The following is a 19,397-nucleotide window of genomic DNA, read 5'->3' as shown; positions in this document are numbered from 1 at the left end:
GCAGTACACCGTGCTTTTGGTACATTCTTTAACTTCTGCCCTTGGATTTGTTCGGGCGAAGATCCAACGTCGACGGGATGGGCTTCTTGGCTGTGGGCGTGTGTCATCATGTTTTGATGACTTGGTCCGCATGCTCTCCACGTGTCTTCTCACATACACGTGTTTGATGATGAAATATGTACACACACTTTTGTTTGATGCTAAGCATTGGATTGTTGGTATCAATTCGAAATAACAATTCTCTCTTGTCATTTATACAGAATTAAGCAAACACGTTTCAAGATATAACCGAGCTTGTACCTGCAGCTTAATAAGACTCCCTCATAGTGCTGTGGTATAACCAAGCTTCTTCACAAATGCATCTTCCTGTTATCATCGAGAGGGGAAACAGAGAATGGTAATGTTGAACGATATGAACCGTAGGAGAACAAGCTGATCTACATCATCTCCCTAATCAAATTATTGGACTCGGCCATATCATTAACATAGAGTTCTTTAAGAAAGTCGAGCGATTTCTTGAGATCATACGGTAACGACTCCTCCAATTTGTTGTTATCGTTGATAGTTAACTTTCTGAGAGAAGTCCATGATCGTAAATCTGGTATAGATATCAATCTATCACATCCCTGTATACATAGAATCTTTAGGATAGGGAAGGATCGGTAAGGTGGTGGCGGAGTAAACCATTTTTCTAATTCTCCAAAATATTTAACACTCAACTCAATTAGTGAAGGGAATGCTGTTGTTGTAGCACCTTGGCTTTCTTCCTGTTGGTTTTCTTGGTAATAAAACTCCTCACCCAAACACTTGACAGAATTCATTCCCGACAAGAGCAGAACCCTGAGACATGGAAGCATACCTAGTGCAGAAAGCTTCTTACATCCATTGCAATGTGATAAATTTAATTTCACTAAATTCGGGAGACAAGAAAATGAACCCATCCACTTTGGAAGTTTAAAACCAGAGAACTTAACTATCAGCAATTCTTTTAAATTAGGATGAGGTTGGAGACCATCCAACACCATATCAGAATTACCAGCAGCCTCATCTTCTTCTTCTTCTTCTTCTTCTTCTTCTTCTTCTTCTTCTTCTTCTTCTTCTTCTTCTTCATTCCAATAAAGACTCAGTTCTCGAATGTTTTGCTTGTCTATTATTAACTTAGCTCTCTCGGCGTGTATTTTACCTCTCACATTTTCTACATGCCTTATTTCTAACATCCGAAGAGAATTAAGGTTCGCTAGTTCCTCAATCCCGCTTGAATCACTTCGGACGTTGTTCCGAACCGAGTAGAAATCTAATACTTCCAGACGAGTTAGCATTTCGATACCTCTAGTCCCTCCATTGTAACTGATCAGATGTCTCAGTTCCACCCAATTCTTGATATCTTTGGGAATCTTGCAACGAAACTCAAGGATCACCAACTCTAATTTGCAGACGTTGCTAGTCAAAGAATCTGGCAGTTCAGTTATTCTACTCCTAGACAAATCAAGAGATCTTAATTCTGTCAAAGCTCCCAGGTTACAAGGCCCACTGCATGCTTTCAATACCAACCTCTTTAAATTATGTATCAGACAGATTGAATCAGGTAGTTCTGTGATTTTTGTAAATGAAATGTTAAGAGCATCCACAGTGGGCGAGTATAACCAAATTTATGGGATGAGATCCTAACACAGTGGGACGGAGTAAAGATCAAATTTGGACCAAAAATCAATTTCCAGACCAAATATGGTCGCGACCAAATCCCAAATTCTAATATAGTCGGGCGTAAATTTAAAGTACGTTTGATGCTGGGCGTAAATTTAAAGTACGCTTGTTAACGGGCGGAGATTTAAATTACTCCCGATGAAAATTGAAATTAAATAAAAAAGAAAAAGAATGAACGGACTTTTAAATTACGCCCGATGGGATTTTACAAAAAATGGGCGGACTTTTAAAGTCCGCCTGATGGAATTTTGCAAAAAACGGGCGGACTTTTAAAGTCCGCTTGATGGAATATAAATGGGGCGGACCTTAAAAGTCCGCCTGATGAAAAAAAAAATGGGGCGGACTTTTAAAGTCCGCCTGACGAAATTTTAATCATGTACCGTTGCGTCACAACACGGACTAAACCCAAAATTTGGTCTTTTTTTTGATCTTTGATCTTTGGTTTTGATCGCACCACTGCAGTTGCTCTAAGGGAAGAGAACCAATATTTATGGGTAACTTCTTGATCTTCGTATCTGAAATATTTAACGTCTGCAAGTTTGTGAGCCGGAGAAGAGAATCTGGTAACACTTCAACATCTGAGTCCGAGAGATGAAGATGTCGTAAATTTCTTAAAGAACCAATTCCGTTGAGAAGCATCTGAACATTCTTGGCGTAAGAAAGGTTGAGAGTCTGCAGGTTGTAGAGTTGAGCGATGGACGCACCATGAGCATCTTCAATTCTAAAATCCTCAAGATCAAGGAACCTCAAGTGTATAAAAGGGAAAGATACATTTATCGGACTACCATAATCACCAAGAAGATACAGTACACGTAAACGCTTATTGCTCGGTAGATTCTGATCAAGAAAACGCCCTTCTTTGCAGAAAATTGTCCGCAGTTTCTTTGCATGGATCAAGGCGTTAGAGACTGATTCAGACGCTCCTTCTTTGATAATTAACTGTAAGAGACGGGCTTGAGATACATCATTCTCCATTTCACTTGCATTCAGACACGTAACTTCATGACTGCCAACGACACCTCGTGCAAAATCATGTACTAAATCGTGCATTTTGAACTCTTGAATATCACCAAGTTCATCCTTTTTCACATCTTGAAAGAAAGAGTTAGATAACAAATCAAGAAAATAATCATTACCGATATCTTCTGATGAGTGTCGGTTTCGTCCATTAGGGGGAAGGAGGAACCCTTCAGCCATCCACAGTCGAATCAATGTTTCTCTCTTATATACCCAATCTTTGGGAAATAAACAACAACAAGAGAAACATTGTTTCAAATGGGAGGGTAAATAATCATAGCTCAGTCTCAATATCGGCATGATTCCGCCACTTTTTTCAGAGGTTACTAAGCTTTGGTTGTCTCTGATAGATATCCAGTGACTTTCACTATTCTGTGAGTGCATAAGACCACCTAGAAAGGTTGCCGCCAGCGGCAAACCTCCACACTTTTTAGCTATCTGTGTTCCTAGATTCTCCATAAATTGAGTCTTAGATGCTCCACCTGGAGAAAAAGCTTTGTTCTTGATAATGGACCAACACTCGGCTTCTGATATTACATTTAGATTCTACGGAGGAATTACACCCCGTACCACAGATGCAACTTCTTGTTTACCAGTGGTGACAATGATTTTGCTGCCAACTGCGCCAACGTTTAGGTAACTTTTAAGTTTATTCCATTCCATGAAATCTTCAGTCCACAAATCATCAAGTACCAGCAAATATAGTTTGTTTTGCAATTCTTTTAGAACTTTATCTACCAATACATTAATGTTTGAAAATTTTGGGCATTTAGAACTAGTACTGGACTCCATAATGTCTAGTAAGATTTTGTAAATATCAAACTCATCAGACACACAAACCCATAGTCTTTTTATGAAGTGTTTTTCTACTGACTTGTAGATGGACTGAGCCAAAGTGGTCTTTCCAAGTCCCCCCATGCCTACTATGGATATTACAGAGACTTTTTCTTGTTGATCAGGACTTAGTGAAGATGAGGTTAACAGCCTTACTATCTCTGAGTTATCATGCTCTCTTCCTACAATCTCTAAATCTCCAAAGAATGAACGAGTTTCTCGCTGACGTTTCTCAGCAGTTTGGTCATCGTACCGACTAGTGGAACTAATCGATTCAAACCCAAACTTTTTCATATCAATTGCAATTTGGTTTAACTGTTTGTTGATAGCTTTGATTTTGTGAGCCATTTTAAAACTAGAGGCAACTTGGCTGGAGGATGAAAAAAAGTCTTTTACCTTACTGCAGCTCTTTTCAGATTGACGCATAGCTTCATAAGAACATTCATCTAGAACATCATCAGCATCGTAAGCAACTCCCTTGAGCCTTTTTATCCAGAGTGAAACTTCAGCATTGTTCCCCTGCCTCTTCTCTGCATTAGATGTTTCAGCCTTGATCAACTCCAAATTGTCTTTAAGCTTTTTCAGTTCATCCTCGACCCCCCAAGCCAGACTAATCTCACCGGAAACAACAGAAACCAGCCTTTTCAAAATTCCTGATGCACCACCAACAAGTGCATCCTCGACTGCCATTATAGTTAAGAGGACTTTATAAAGTTAAGATGATGAGAGTAAGATTAGATTGTCTATATGAATGCAGTAACAAATTCAGAACAAAAAGCAGAAGTTTAGAAAAGTGATACGAAATCTTGTTGTACCTCTATGTAGAAGACAGAAAACTCACTAATCAACTACCGCCATCAAAAAAACACCCAGTCAACAACTTGACTAGAATTTAATTAACCAAGTTGAAATAAATTAAGTTCATTTGGAACAGTGAGATAAGCCCACAACTGGCACCAAATTTCATGCCAATAAACACGATACCGACCACAACGTGGAGGACAGATAAGGAATTCATCTCTAAGACTTTCAATGAAGTCATGACATAATTGAATTTTAAACAGGTTAGGTAACTGTAGCTTTAGAGCATAACTTACCTTCTTCCAGATGATTTAAACAACTTCACCGCCACCACAACCACAATAGCCATAGACGTTACCACTATATCCATCAACACTTCCATAATCATCACCAAGAACTAACAAGTAAACCATCATCATCTCAATCGTTCGATTTGATGAGAACGAAGGGTTTGGATATCAATCAAAGTAACCCCATAGATATTGACTCGTATTCAACACACTAGAATTTAATAAGTATTTTTGGTGAGAAAGAAATTGTTTCTACAAGGCTTCACTGTGAGATAACCACACTCTATGAATCTTCAAGACTTCATAGTCTGAGATAACCACAAACAAATAAGAACAACAGAATAACAATTTAAAAATCTTTTTCAGAGCATTAGTAATTAGTAGTAAGTAGATCCCTTTAAGAAAGTGCTTCACTATAGGTAAGTTAGCCATACCTAAGAAGCATAACACAGTATATTGTACCTAACAGACAAATAGATTAAGTTAGGCATAATTTTGTTGCAACTCCTTACCTATATGACTAAATTTTCGAGAAAGAGATTTAGCTACAGATGACTTAACTTTCAGGATCTCCCAACACTTGGGGACCTTAAAATATGGAAGGATGAAAAGATTTACCAGTTGTGGTTTGCTTTTTTCCAGGGAACTCATAAGCAATCTGGGGAAGCCAATCTTTGACTGGTGGGACGGTTCCAAGTGTAGAAATTCGACTGCCCAACTCCAGCAAGATTATATCAAACAAATAGAGGTTCAGCTCCAACTAGATTCGTCTACCTTGGCATCAATAACTCTACACAGTGGATAAGAATAACATGGCAACTCAGATGGATTTGAACCATCAACCTCCGCAAACCTTGTAATAGGCTTGGGCGCTCTACCGTTTTGAGCTTATGAGCCCACCCTTAAATTTAAACTTTGTCAGCCTGAGTGAATTACAACTTTAATCCAGGCCAAGCAAACTTATCAGTATAAGTTTGAAACACGGTCGAAAGTGAAGAAAGATGTTTAAAATCGAGCAACAAGAACAATTTGATTGTGCTAGCAAGCTGCAAAAGTTCAGCATTAACTTGATTTACACTGTTCAATAGGGGGGCATCTACTTTATTTTCACTTGTACAAAAAGTACACTTCATTATACTTTTTAATCGCCTTTTCCCCTGATTATTGTAAATTCTAGCCTTTGAAAAAGAAAAGATAAATGAAACTTCTATCCAACATGAGCTTATAGCAATGTATGAACAACTCTATCATAATTTGCGGACAAAAACAGAGAACACTTTGAGCACTTAAGATTTCATGTAAAGATGAGAAATGAAATCTACAGCTAAAAAAGTTATGTCATTTCACATGAATCCCATAAGACGTTCAAATCACCGATCACTCTTCTTTCTACACCATTTAAAAATGTGTCTCGTTTACCTGCTACCTTGGGAGCTGACAAGATAATAAATTAAAAGTTCGTAAATTCTGTTAAAAAAAACTTTTCTCACATTACCTGGTGAGTGGAATTTCGGCATTACAGCAAAAACATCTGCAAGCATAATTGCAAAGCTCACACTGCACTCTCTAGGATCTATCGAGCAGGCTCAGACCATATAAAACTGCACCGAGAGGGGAATTAAGTTACACTTACAGATGAATGATAACAAGAAATTTTTAGCCCTCTTTTTAAATTACTAGTTCAGGCTGTAACTACAAATAGGACTTGGCTACATATCTCCCGATGACTCCTATCTAGCCAAAGCTTAGGAATGCATAATCAGGTGTCCCACTTTCACCAATGGTATGCTCCAGACTTCCCGCTCAGGCGTACACAAACAACTCATGCCATCGACAAAGCATAAGGCCGCCAATATACTAATTCAATACACTATTCCCTTTTTAAAATTTGTTAGCTTCGCTTTCCTTTGAAATAATTGGCTAAAGCTAAGACCAATCTTCAGACCCGCACTCAGATATAGATTTAACGAGCTAAGGAAGAGTGTCCTTTAAGGCTCTTATCGCAATAGCTATAAAAGGGGCACAAATTCAATAGGAAATGCAATAGAATTTTAGTTTGTAACAAGATTTCATTTTGAAACTTATAAAGAAAACAGGCTGCAGGCGCCATCGTGATCCGCAATATCATTTTGTTAGGTTACCCAACAAAGAACAAGGATGTATCTCTAAATTCTAGTCAATGAAAGAGAAATGATAGGCATCCGAATCTACAAATTTATCTGATTTCAAGGAGTTGAACACATTGGCATTTCAGGTAATAGATATGTAGGTCCAGTTTCTAGTTTCCTTCTTCTATGGTTTCTATCTAACATGCAAATGTACTTGCAACTGCAATTTGTATTGAAGATAATGTTATATTCCAACTAATCCTCCCTCATTATGGGTTTACAGACATGGCAACAACAGAAAAATGGCTTGCTGCAATCACAACCTAAACAAAAACAAATAAAAGACAGAACAAAGTAAAAATAAATAAAAAGTTACCTGTAGCAGATGTTGTGTGCTTGATCTTCATTGGTAATCCCTACCAAGTCAGAAGGTAACCCTTGATGATTCATCATGAGGAGGTAAAGGAGTCAGTTGAGCAAATGTAGTCATACCAGGTACCCCCCATTTACTACCATGGGGGGGGGCACCTGGGAAGACTACAGTAGCTAAACCCATTTAAGGTTAGTGTATCAGTATAAGTTTGTTTTACTATTTTCAGATTAAACCTTTTCAGCAATTTCACTTCGATAGTATTTGAGAAGAGAAGGAAAAGAAGTAATTGGATCTGGAATTATTATTTGCTGAGCATATGAATCTAATTATGAAAGAAAATAATGAAAAATTAGGGCTTTTTTCAAAGAGTTTGAGAGAGAGAAAAATAGATTAAGATGATGGCACTATGAAGTATGAAGTATGAAGTGCTCTTGGTGGCTGATAAAAGTTACTCGGGATCGGAGTCTGACTCGGAGTCTGATTCGTATTTAGTCAGATGTAAGATCGTCTGACTGGATTCAGTATTTCTATCACCCTCTTAGGGTAATTCTTGAATCTTGATAAGGTGACAAAGTGGCGGGCGTTTGGTCATTTAAAACATCTAACTTTCTGATCAAACTTCCTCTAATACTAGAGCACTTACTACTGACAACAAAGCTGAATTCAGTTTACTAGATCCATAAGATGATATGTGCTGTAGTATAAAAATAATGTGTGCAACAGCGATCAAGTTAAACAGACTTGAGATAGAGATAATCTCGATATATTTACAAGCAAAACCAGCTAAGTAATTTTATGCTGAAAGCCATAATGCGACGAATGAATTTGCAACAAAAACCAATCAACTGTGAATGGAGAGGTCCGGAGCTATTTCTTTGAGTTCGCTGATAGCCCATTTAGGGCTATGTTCGCTTACTTCGCAAAGGTTTATTTGTTTTAGCTTTGCTAATAGCCCATATAGGACTATGAGGTTGGGCATCCAATTCACAACCGATTGGCGATTAGAAGTCCAATCCTAATACACTATAAACATAGTTCTGATTACCGCATTCTTCTATGTGAGACTATTATTTGGTAGATACTCGTCGACAATGGCAAACCAAGTACACAACAAGGAGAATCAAAACCAGATGACGATCAACAAATCTTCGAGGCCGAATCATAGACTTAATGGACGTCAAGTATGTATTGTTGCTCAAGATACGGATGCACCTTTTCCTCTCTCATTGCTGTCTGTACTCTTCAATTTCCGATTCTTCTCATTTTTTTGCTCAAGATACTGTTTGATTTACGTTTTCCTTGGGAACTTCTTGTTTGGGAATTTCCTTGGAATTTTGTTGTCGTTAATGGAATAGGTAATCTTCTTGATTATACTACAGCGCAACGGTATCAGCTGACAGATTACTTGAACATGTCGCTGACCAATTGTTTTGATTACATAGATTTTTGATGGGTAATCTTCTTAATTACACTGTATTACATAGATTTTTACGAGCAAATTTAGCTAAAACATCTGCAGGATGTTACAGGTTCTGTTGATATAATTTACAGAGCAATAATCAAACAAAGAAAGCATCTCTCTTATGTACTTGATGAGTTGAAAATCTTCTCTTCTGCAGCACAATTCAAGTTTAGAAAATAGCTTCCGCCACTCATTTATTGTCTTTCTGTACAATTAGTTTTTTACAATGCATTTGTTGAGACCATTCTAGACTTCCCAAGACTGCAAGTGCTTCTGCTTGATCAATGTCACACACCTCTGTTGAGATGGTTTTTGCAGCTAAGAGAACTCCTGCATCATTACGTATAACCAGACCCGTATCAGAAGAGTTGCTATTAGTAGTAATCATAGAAGCATCAACATTGATAGAGACCCATCCATGTGGAGTAGGAGTCCGGTGCATATGCAGATGTTTTGGCCTAGTACTGCCTACTGATGCATGATGATCTATATGAATAGTGCTGATTGGATTATTGTTTAATGGCCTGGAACACTAAGGAGCAACGAGCTTTCCATACAAACCACATAGTAACCACCACCAGATTGGATAAATGATCTGCCTGAAATGAGACTGGATTCTGTTGTTGGGTCCACGATGAAAACCACTCTTGTAGGTTGTTAACTGGAATAAGATGATGCCATAAATACTCTGAAGTGGCAAACCAAACATCTCTTGCGAATGAACATTTTAACAGCAGATGAATTGTAGTTTCAACCTCATTCCCACACATTGCGCACATCTGACACTTTTGAGGAGAGTATTTATATATCACGGATGCAACAGGTAAAATATTGTGTGATAGTTTCCTCATAAAGAACTGAAGTTTGCTTGGGATTTTCATATGCCATAATTTTAACCAGTAATGTGCAGAGAAAGTTGTTGTATAATTCATACCTTGCTGGTGTTGGATAATTAGCTGATTATAAGTAGAACCCACAGTGAACTTGCCTGTTCTTGTGAAAGCCCGCTGCAAGTTGTCTATGGCTTGAGGAAATAATGGGATTTTCTGTATTTCATTGAGGGTTGCTGGGGTAAAATAAAGTTGAAGCTGTCATAAGTCCCACTGCTGATTGTTGTTGTAAAATGAGATAGAGTCGAATACTGAGGCTGATCCAGTTGAGGCTGAGGAGAGATTGTTAGCCAGTGGTGTTTCCATGGTTGTATTTGGTGACCATCACCAACAGCCCAAATATAATGCTGTTTAACTATCTCAAGTCCCTGTAAAATACTTCTCCATATGAAGGTTGCAGTAGCTGGTAGCACATCTGTGAGTAAATCCTTGTTGGCGAAATAGCGAGCTCTAAGTACTTGAACCCCTGGGGCATCAGGCTCTGTGAGTAATCTCCATGTCACTTTGCTAGCAAGGCCGGATTAAATAGATGGGGATTTTTGAAACCCTTGAGTGTGTCATGGCTTAAAGTGATGTCATTAGTGTCTTGGTCCATAGCTTCCTGAGATTGTGAAGTTGGATTGTGAAGTTGCAGTAGCCTTTCCCCTCAAAATCAGAAATGATGACGTGATGTTGTGCTAAGTGAGCCAATAAAAGTTGAATCATAGCTTTACTATGCCAGCAGAGTAGCTAGGTAGGCGGTGGGCACCAATAAGCCCCCCATAGCTTTCTTATCCCAGTCCAGTACTAATCCCCCTTAAAACTGTTTGCGCATTTATAATAAGCAATATAGTGGCTTCTTTTCTTTGACCAGCAATACTGTAGAAGGATCCTGCTTTCTGCCCACTGTGGGGTTGGCAAGCCAGGAGAACTGTATGGGGTTAGTGAATCAGGAGAACTAGTCTTGAAGAAAGTAATTGCACATATAACAATCAATCTCAAAGAGATACTTCTGGAAGACGCACTACGAAAGGCTGCCAGCGCGCATGAACTTCGGTAACATGCTTCTTTCAAACTTCAACTACGGCAACTTCAACTCAACTTCAACTGCCAGTTTCACAAACTGAAACTGGTTCAAAAGGTCAATAAAGCAAGTATTAGTCACAGACTCACAGCATGATCTTTAGTAACATACTTCTTTTGGACTTGAACTACAGCAACTTCAACTGCCAGTTTCATACAGCAACTCACGATAAGCAGCAATTGAAGCAATATTAGCCTAATAAAGCAATATTAGCCTAGCCAAAATAAAGCAATATTAGCCTAGCCAAAATAAAGCAATATTAGTCACAGCAACACACAATAAGCAGCAATTTGAAGCATATTAGCCACAACAAAAGACACATCAATTCGAAGTAGGACCCAGATGGATTCGAACCATCAACCTCCACAAACCATTAATCGGGGTTTGGGTGCTCTGGCCTTTTGAGCTTATGAGTCCATAAATACAGAAGTATAACAACCAAGGACCAGAACCAGAAGTGAAGTGATGAGGATAATTCATTTAGTTTTAGTTTTTCAAAGAGTATGTATGTGTGTGTAATATGTCTTGGTTTTTTTTTTTTTAGGTATATATGCATGTAATATGTGGATGGTGGACTACCAAATTTTAAACCACAACAAATCCATGGACCCATTAGTAGTTGGTTACATGTTGGCATCTAAAGATTCCTGTGACAAAAAGACATGAAAAGACATGAAAAATTAGAATAGAACACATGGAATGGAGGCCCCAATGGAAATATCAGCTCAGGGAAGTAGGCACTTACATACGAATAATTCTGAACATCAAATATCAAAGAACTTCTGTATAACAAAAACTTCAGATGTGCAAATTACAGAGCTGACAATACTTGTATAACAAGACAGATGGTATGGTAAATGGTAAATTAGAGAGTTGGTAAAGAGTACTACCACAAGCACCCCAAAACGCTTTCCTTCGCCTGCTCTTATACCTTCAATCTAACTACCGATTGATTTGATGTCCTTACCAAAAAATACAAAATCCCTCGATATACAAAACTGCAAATTGCTCTACCTCTCTTATGGATAGAACTGACATGAAAATTATATACAAACTTATGGAACTGACAAGAAAATTATATATACAAAATTAACTCAATATACAAAATTGCTCTCGATGTATCTTCAAAATTATAGTCATAGAATTAGATGGATTCGAATAAACAATTTAAATCTGAAAAAATAATCCAAATAGTGTATTATAGACCTTGAGAACAATTATTCATCCATAATTTTCCTGACATTCAAATAAATCTAAAACTAAGGAAAGAAATTGCATGCTTAAAAATTGAAATTAAACTTTGATTGCGGCGATGTATAAAATTTTGGGGGACTGCTTAATCAGTCTCAAGTCGAGCTGAGATTTAATATAAAAAACAGATAATTTAAGTTAATTTAAGTTAAAAAGATAATTTTCATAATTATACCTTGCAGAGTTGGATGGTCGGAAGCTGCAAAATTCCTTGATTGGGACGCCAGAGCCTTCGCTGATTTTGATGATCTATCCTCGAATCAGAGGATTCGAATTTCGATGTTCAGATTTACAGTGGAGTTTGATATGGAATCAAGAACATAAAGATGGACAGGACAACAACACACAGAGAACAGGAGAGAACCCAGGCAAAAAACACCCCGTGCGAACTCCCCTGTTCAACACCAAAACTCTTTTTTTTATTATGTATTCTTTTGACCTGCCAAGCAAGCGCACCCGTCATGGCAAAGGTCAGATGACAAAGAAGATCCGATACGCAAAACTCATACATAGAGCTTTTTGTATCGATCTCTTTTACATCTATCTCATATATATATATATATACCTCTATCCTCACAAAATCTCACAAAATTGACTGTTCACCATCAATTATACCTTCCGCTACCAATGATTTCTGTACATCAAAGATCTAAAAATCATGTATCGATTGATTTCTTTCTTCTGCTCTTGCACCTACCAACCTTGGTGAAACCAGATCCAAAAAAATTCCATCAACAATCATCCTCCCCGTTGCTAACATAATTGCCTGCAACTTCAAAAGAAAAAAAATACAGGAATCTAGATCTAGTAAATTTTGAAACCGTTTTGAAAAACCAATCCGAAGAAAAAAAATTCAATCGTGAAGAAAAAATTTAATCTAAATAGAAAAAAAGAATACAGGAATCTGATCCAGTAAATTTTGAAACCGCTTTGAAAAACCAATCCGAAGAAAAAAAATTCAATCGTGAAGAAAAAATTTAATCTAAATAGAAAAGAAAGATACAGGAATCTAGATCTAGTAAATTTTGAAACCGTTTTGAAAAACCAATCTGAAGAAAAAATTTAATCGAAATAGATTTGTTTTCGAGGCAGAAAAAAGAAAATTAAAACCACCTAAAAAAGAATTTCTGAAAATCAAACAAAAGAAAACTCAAAGAAAGTTTCTGGTGGATCTAGGAATAAACGAAACGACAAAGAACGAAGAGAAGGCGAAAATCAGAATAACTAAACCAAGAGAAGAAGTATTTATTTATAGCAAAACCTAGAATGAGCCAACGAATGAGATTAAACGGTGTAGTTGGAAACCAAAGGTTGAGATACAGATAACGTGATTTGGTTGGTTATTAGCTGTTCTAAGGCGGTCAAGATAATCTACGGTTTATTGGCGTTGAACTTTATGTATGGTCCTAGATGCATGACGCGTTTTAGTCACGTTCTAGACTCTTCTTTTTTTCCTGTGCCCGACTCCTACCACGAAGTCCGTTTCGGAGCGATTGTATAATACTACAAACTACAGTATATCCTAAATTGAAACAAACATAACAGCGAGCGTCCATCCTGCTACCGTGGCTTGGGCTAAGGCCAACCCTTATGGACTAGATTGAGCTGTTAAATTGGCCAAAAGTGTTGCAAATTAAAAAATAAGTGTGAGAAAAAAGTTAACATCTAAACCTGCTACTTCTCTCTCCTAACATTTGCTCGCATTTCAACTAGCAGCTAGTTTTAAAAGCTGAACCGTTCAGCGCTCAAAAAGTAACCAAAATGCTGAACCATTCAGCGCTGGGAGAAAATTTTATGATCTAACGGGTGAGATTTAAAGCGCTGAATTGTTCAGTGCTAGATGGTGACCCCCTGACGTGGTCTTCTACTCTAGCTGCTAGATTAGAAGACCATACGGTTTAGCCTAACCCCTGTGGGCTAGATTGAGCTGCTAGATTGGTCAAAGAGTTGCAAATCAAGAAAAAAGTGTTGGGAAAAGTTAACACTATTTTTGTCTACTTCTCTCTCCTAACAAGTGCTCGCACTTCAACTAACAGCCAGATTGAAACGTTCAAAAAAAATGGTCACAATGTTGAATGGTTCAGCGCTCATAAAAATCACACGGATCACAAAAATCACAAAATTTGATCTGATGACTGAAATTTAAAGCGCTAAATGATTCAGCGCTCATACCTTAACGCTGAATGGTTCAGCGCTCAAAATCACAAAAATCACACGGTTCACAAAAATCACAAAATTTGATATAACGATTGAAATTTAAAACGCTGAACCAAACAGCGCTGGACAGTAATCCCAGATGAGGTGGACTGCTAATGTAGCTGCTAGGTTAGCAATACCATAGGACTTAGGAGGTTTGCCCTAACTGACGTGAATGGCCACTCTAGCTGCTAGATTAGAAGACCATAGGGGTTAGCCTTAAGTAGTCCCTTAATAGCTGTAGGGTGAGCTTTATGTGGTGGTTGGCACCGACGGTGTCTTTGTATATGCACCGTTTCCAAGAAAGCCGATCTAGATATTATACAGGATCAAGTGCAACTTCCAATACCCCCTCGTTAAACTTACCTCTTGATATCGTATAGGGATACAGCACACGCCTTGTATACCACATTCACGTTTGCTGTGATCTCTGTGGCTAAAACGAAACGTCAACACCTCTGTGGCCTCCTTAGTTACAAAAGCTAGTGCTAAATGATTTAATTTCTCAAAGGATTTACCAAAGCAGTTGCCTAACTAGGTATTTAATTAGGATTTCAGGCTCTGACGAATTAACTGCACTCTCAAGATCAGAAAATTTTCTAAAACGGGAGTTAAATCATACCTAATATAGTGTAAAGAACAGTGTTGTCATTCCCTGTTGTAAATTGCTAGAACGCCGGACAACCAAGGAGACGACCTATAATCCGCCAAATGCTTCGCGCAGCTGCCATGGCCTAGAGGGACCTGTTCACCGTGAAGATACAAGTTATGATATCATTCAAGTATGAAGAGGAAGATTGAATAATGGCATAAACACATGGGAATGGAAAAGGGTTTTCCAAAGAGTACGTAGATGAATATCGAGACGACCTCCATTTCTCATCTGGTGTGAAAGAAAGCAATGAAGTCTATACAGCTCCTAGTATCTCTAAGTAAGCAAACACAAAATAACCATATTTGTTGGGTCTGGTCCTAAGATAAATATCTTAATTTCAAAATGCTGGTTATTCGAGGGACAATATTTACTATCAGTATTAAATAGAAGCTGGCTGCATTTGATCTTCAAGTTCAATCAGCAACAGTCGCAAGATACTTTTTTCTTTTTTCCGGAAGTCTGGCTAATTATGAAGCACTGTTCCAAGCTTCCCTTCAACCTTCCACGAGGCAACTCACTCTGCCAGTTGCCAACCTGGAAACTGATTCAATAAGGTCAACAAGTCAATACTCACCGAAGACAACACAGTTTCAAAATAGGACCCAGATGGATTTGAACCATCAACCTCCACAAACCACATTAATCTGGTTTGGGTGCTCTTGCCATTTTGAGCTTATGAGTCCATAAATCCCACAATTAAGTTTGTCGGTTCGTTTTGAAAAAAGTCCAACACTTATTTTTTTTTTTGAAGCATGAAAATATTTAAAAGTCCAACAATACATGAAGGCTTTATACAAATGCAACACACTTCAGCGAGTCCCGACAACACTTTTTTTTCAACAACACTTTTTTTTTTCCAGAAGTCTGACATTTGGTAGCACTTGAATAAGAACTAAAAAAATACCAGTGCAATTATGAACGATTCTTATTTCTGAAATATAAGAAATCATGATAAATCTGAAACTTCAAGATAACCGGCTGACAATTACTGGGCTCAGCTAATGAATGACATAATTATAAGAAATCATGATAAATCTGAAACCTCAAGATTACCCGTTGACAATTACTGGGCTCAGGCTCAGCTTACCAGATCAGAGTACTTGAACAACAAAAAATCGCCAGATTGGAATATTAGTATAAGAAAGTTGTTCCTTTCGCCTGCGCTTTGGAGTATAACCAAATCTTGATAAATAAATTCTGAACAATTCTTATGTCAGAATGAATTTCCAAATAAGAATGACATAGTTATAAGATGCTAGGAGTATAACCAATTGGTACGCATATCTACTTGATAAATAATTCTGAATAATTCTTATTTCTGAATGAAATTCATAACTATGGAATAAAGAATGATAGTAGTAATAGTAGTAACTACTATAGTTATGAATGAAATTCATAACTATGGAATAAAGAACAACTAGTTATAAGAAATCATGATAAATTTGAAACTTCATGACAACTACAGGGCTCAGCTCACCAGGCCAGATTACTTTGAAAGCTCACCAGGCCAGAGTACTTTGAACAACAAGATCCATTCACAGTATGAGAAACCTGTTTCTTCTCCTGCGCTTGGAGTTGATGTTTCATTTTTAACCTCAAATCTTAAGAACTTTAAGAAAATGGAATGCATTCCAACTTGAAACTAACATCTCAAAAAGTACCCAACTGTAACCAAAATTTAATCAACTGTACCCAATATTTAATAATTGACCAACACATTCCTCTTAATGATTGAATTTCTCAGAATATTGAATTTCTCGGAATAAATTGATAAATCGAAGAAAGTAAACAAATGAGCAACTGAGCAACTGAAGAAGTTGATGCTTTTGCTTTATATGAATCAAACTAAACAATAATGCTTTTGCTTTATATGAATCAAACTAAACTATGTTTCGGGGGAAAACGGTGGAAAAGAAAATATATACAATACACACTTTTAGTTACCAGGTTACATTGTAGCGGGGGATCAGAATTACGGGATGTATTAATTTCTTCGGGGAATGTATTAACTTGTTTGGGAGGATTCGTTTCATTCGGAGTTCAATCTAAAATAACATGCTAAAAATCAGGTGTATTGTAAAAATAATTTTACCTTGCGGGTTAGATCGGCAGATTTCTGAAACTTCCTTGAGCGAGACTCTATAGATCCCATGATGTTGATTCGAACCTTGAAGACTTTGATGATCTTGATGATCAGAAACATGATTTGTATGGCCATAGGAATTCAGAGAGACAAAGGGACACCAACATACAACAGGAGAGAACCCGGGCAAAAAAAACACCCCGTGCGAACTCCCCTGTTCAACACCAAAACTCTTCTTTTTTATTATGTATTTTTTTGACCTGCCAAGCAAGCGCACCCGTCATGGCAAAGGTCAGATGACAAAGAAGATCTGACACGCAAAACTCTTACATAGAGCTTGTTCACCATGAATGATACCTTCCTCCTACCAATGATTTCTGTACATCAAAGATCTAAACATCCTGGAACGAATGATTTCTTTCGTTCTTTTTGCTCTTGCACCTACAAATCTGAGTGAACCCAGATCCACAAAATTCCATCCAACAATCATCCTCCTCTCCGTTCTCACAGAGTTGCCTGCAAAATTAAAAGCAAAAATAGACGGGAAATATAATTGAATAAACTGGAATTGTTTTGAATAAAATTTTAATTTCGAAAATCTTTGATCTGAAAAAGAAAAATTGTTCGAAATCGATCTCACGGAAAATTCGAAATCAAATATGATGGAAAACCTAAAATAAATAAAAATAATGAAGGAAGCGATTGCGAAAATTTTCTACATCTAAACGTACGAGAAAGAACCAGAGAAAGCCGAAAATCAGAACAATTACTAGAACAAGAGATGAAGCCTTTATTTATAGCAAAACCTTAGAAAGAATGAACGAATGAGATTAAACGGTGTAGTTAAATCATAGGTTGAGATGCAGCTAACGTGATTTGGTTGGTTACTGGGCTATTTTAAGGCGGTCAAGATAATACCCGATTTATAATGGAATGACGCGTTTTAGATTTTTTTAGTTGCTTGTAAATGACACACGTTCTAGACTCTTCTTTTTTGCCGAGTCCGACTCGGACTCCTATTTAGAAACGGTACCCGCCATCCGTTTCCATGTGTAAGAAGATAAGATCGGATAATATCCAAATTTATGAGACCGGATCTAAGTCGAATATGCCTTAATTTGATTCGAGATTTGAACTGACTCGGTCCGAGTTGAATATCAGGTTTTTGGATGTTTGGTTTGGATCACAGTCACGCTGGTGGCCTAGTTTTAAAACACAACGTAATAGCGTGGTCCATCCTGCTATTGAAGATGAAGCACCTTAAAAGTTGTGGGGCAGTTTCCTGTTGTGTGGTTGGCCGTTCGCACCGACGGTATCGTTGTAAAGAACGGGCTCCTAGCTCAGCTGGTCATCCCCGTCCCCAAAATTTCATACGTTCAAGGAGGTCTCAGGTTCGAACCCCCAATGACGTAAAATTGCAGGAATTAACATGGACAGTAGAGTTAGCTTGCCCTCCTTGTGACACAATCTCAGCCCCCTCCCGCTTCGGCTTCCTTGGCTAGGTTACCCATGAGGCTCGCTGGTAGGTTAGCACGGCAACCTGTTCAATTCATGTAGTAGTGCGTTGTTGGAGCCTAACTTGTTACGCTTCCAACTTGTTAATGTAATACTCTTTATCCAATAATAATAATAATAATAATAAATAATAATAATAATAATAAATAAAAAAACGGGCACCTAGCTCAGCTGGTTATCCCCGTTTCCCAAAGTTTCATGCGCTCCAGGAGATCCCAGGTTCGAGCCCTCAATGACGTAATATTGCAGGAATTAGCATGGAAGGTAGAGTTAGTTTTCCTCCCTTGTGACACAATCTCAGCCCCCTATCCGCCGTTTCGGCTCCCTTGGCTAGGTTACCCATGAGGCTCGCTTGTAGGCTAGCACAACAACCTGTTCAATTAATGTAGTAGTACGTTGTTGGAGCTTAGCTTGTTAGGCTTCCAACTAGTTTGTAATACTCTTTATCCAATAATAATTTGAAGAAAATAAGCTCAGACACCACAATGTCTTACTCTGATCAACACAATGATGGACCAGCCTAAACGATGTCAGTTGAGCAAGCCTAAGAGCAAACAAGCTCAGACCTGTGCGAACCTAGATGCTTGCCGCAAGAAGCTCTCGGATGAACACTACGCTGTAGCAGTCAAGGTTTTGGGATCAGATGGTGTGGCTGCATTCACAGTAAATACACTTACAGAACTCCAGCGTAAACACCCTCCGGCTCCTCCACCAACGATCCCTGCTGAATCCATTCAGTGTGATGCCATTTCAGTTGATCATGTTTATGTGCTCAAGGAAATCAAAGGTTTCCCCAAAAGAACCTCATGTGGACGAGACGGGTTACGTGCTCAACATCTCCTTGACGCCATGAGCGGCTCAGCAAATGCAGTAGCGGATGATTTACTTAATTATGTAACCAAGGTGGTTAATTTATGGTTAGCTGGCAACTGCCCATCTGCACTTGGAGAATTTATAGCAAGCGCTCCTCTAACTCCCCTGCAAAAGCCTGGTGGTGGCATTCGGCCTATTACCGTAGGCACCATTTGGAGGAGATTGGTATCCGAACTGGCTGCCACAAAGGTAGGGAAAGAAATGTCGTCGTACCTCGGAGATTATCAGTTTGGCGTTCGGGTCCCATGCGGCGGTGAAAGCATCCTTCACGGAGTCAACATG

The 19,397-nt window shown here is 38.2% G+C and overlaps 2 protein-coding genes and 2 long non-coding RNA genes across 4 annotated transcripts; all 4 read right to left on the bottom strand.

Moving 5' to 3' along the window:
- Window positions 1–437: 437 nt before the first annotated feature.
- LOC113305440 (putative disease resistance protein RGA3) lies at window positions 438–2,901 on the bottom strand. Its single transcript, XM_026554471.1, has 2 exons — window positions 2,159–2,901; window positions 438–840 (listed from the first exon to the last, which is right to left on the bottom strand). Exons 1-2 carry the CDS (start codon window positions 2,899–2,901, stop codon window positions 438–440), a joined length of 1,146 nt encoding a protein of 381 aa, XP_026410256.1.
- A 366-nt stretch (window positions 2,902–3,267) lies between these two features.
- Window positions 3,268–4,245, bottom strand: LOC113305439 (putative disease resistance protein RGA4). The gene has a single exon (XM_026554470.1). It carries the CDS (start codon window positions 4,243–4,245, stop codon window positions 3,268–3,270), a length of 978 nt encoding a protein of 325 aa, XP_026410255.1.
- Window positions 4,246–8,555: 4,310 nt separating this feature from the next.
- On the bottom strand, window positions 8,556–13,017 carry LOC113306631. The gene is made up of 2 exons (XR_003338750.1): window positions 11,288–13,017; window positions 8,556–11,189 (listed from the first exon to the last, which is right to left on the bottom strand). It is a non-coding gene; the product is annotated as an uncharacterized LOC113306631 (long non-coding RNA).
- A 2,473-nt stretch (window positions 13,018–15,490) lies between these two features.
- Window positions 15,491–17,586, bottom strand: LOC113306630. The gene is made up of 2 exons (XR_003338749.1): window positions 17,085–17,586; window positions 15,491–16,987 (listed from the first exon to the last, which is right to left on the bottom strand). It is a non-coding gene; the product is annotated as an uncharacterized LOC113306630 (long non-coding RNA).
- Window positions 17,587–19,397: the final 1,811 nt, after the last annotated feature.

This window comes from Papaver somniferum, chromosome 8 (genome assembly GCF_003573695.1).
Source record: "Papaver somniferum cultivar HN1 chromosome 8, ASM357369v1, whole genome shotgun sequence".
NCBI lineage: Eukaryota > Viridiplantae > Streptophyta > Magnoliopsida > Ranunculales > Papaveraceae > Papaver > Papaver somniferum.
Note: the sequence above shows the minus strand (reverse complement) of the source record. Positions and strands in the feature narration are given on the sequence as shown.

What these genes read in the sequence shown, in the direction of transcription:
- LOC113305440 (XM_026554471.1), bottom strand. Translation starts at nt 2,901, where the DNA reads ATGGCTGAAGGGTTCCTCCTTCCCCCTAATGGACGAAACCGACACTCA. An exon ending in CCCTTAGAGCAACTGCAGTG is followed by an intron (nt 841 to 2,158) that starts GTGCGATCAAAA and finishes TCCATGTCTCAG; the next exon opens with GGTTCTGCTCTTGTCGGGAA.
- LOC113305439 (XM_026554470.1), bottom strand. Translation starts at nt 4,245, where the DNA reads ATGGCAGTCGAGGATGCACTTGTTGGTGGTGCATCAGGAATTTTGAAA.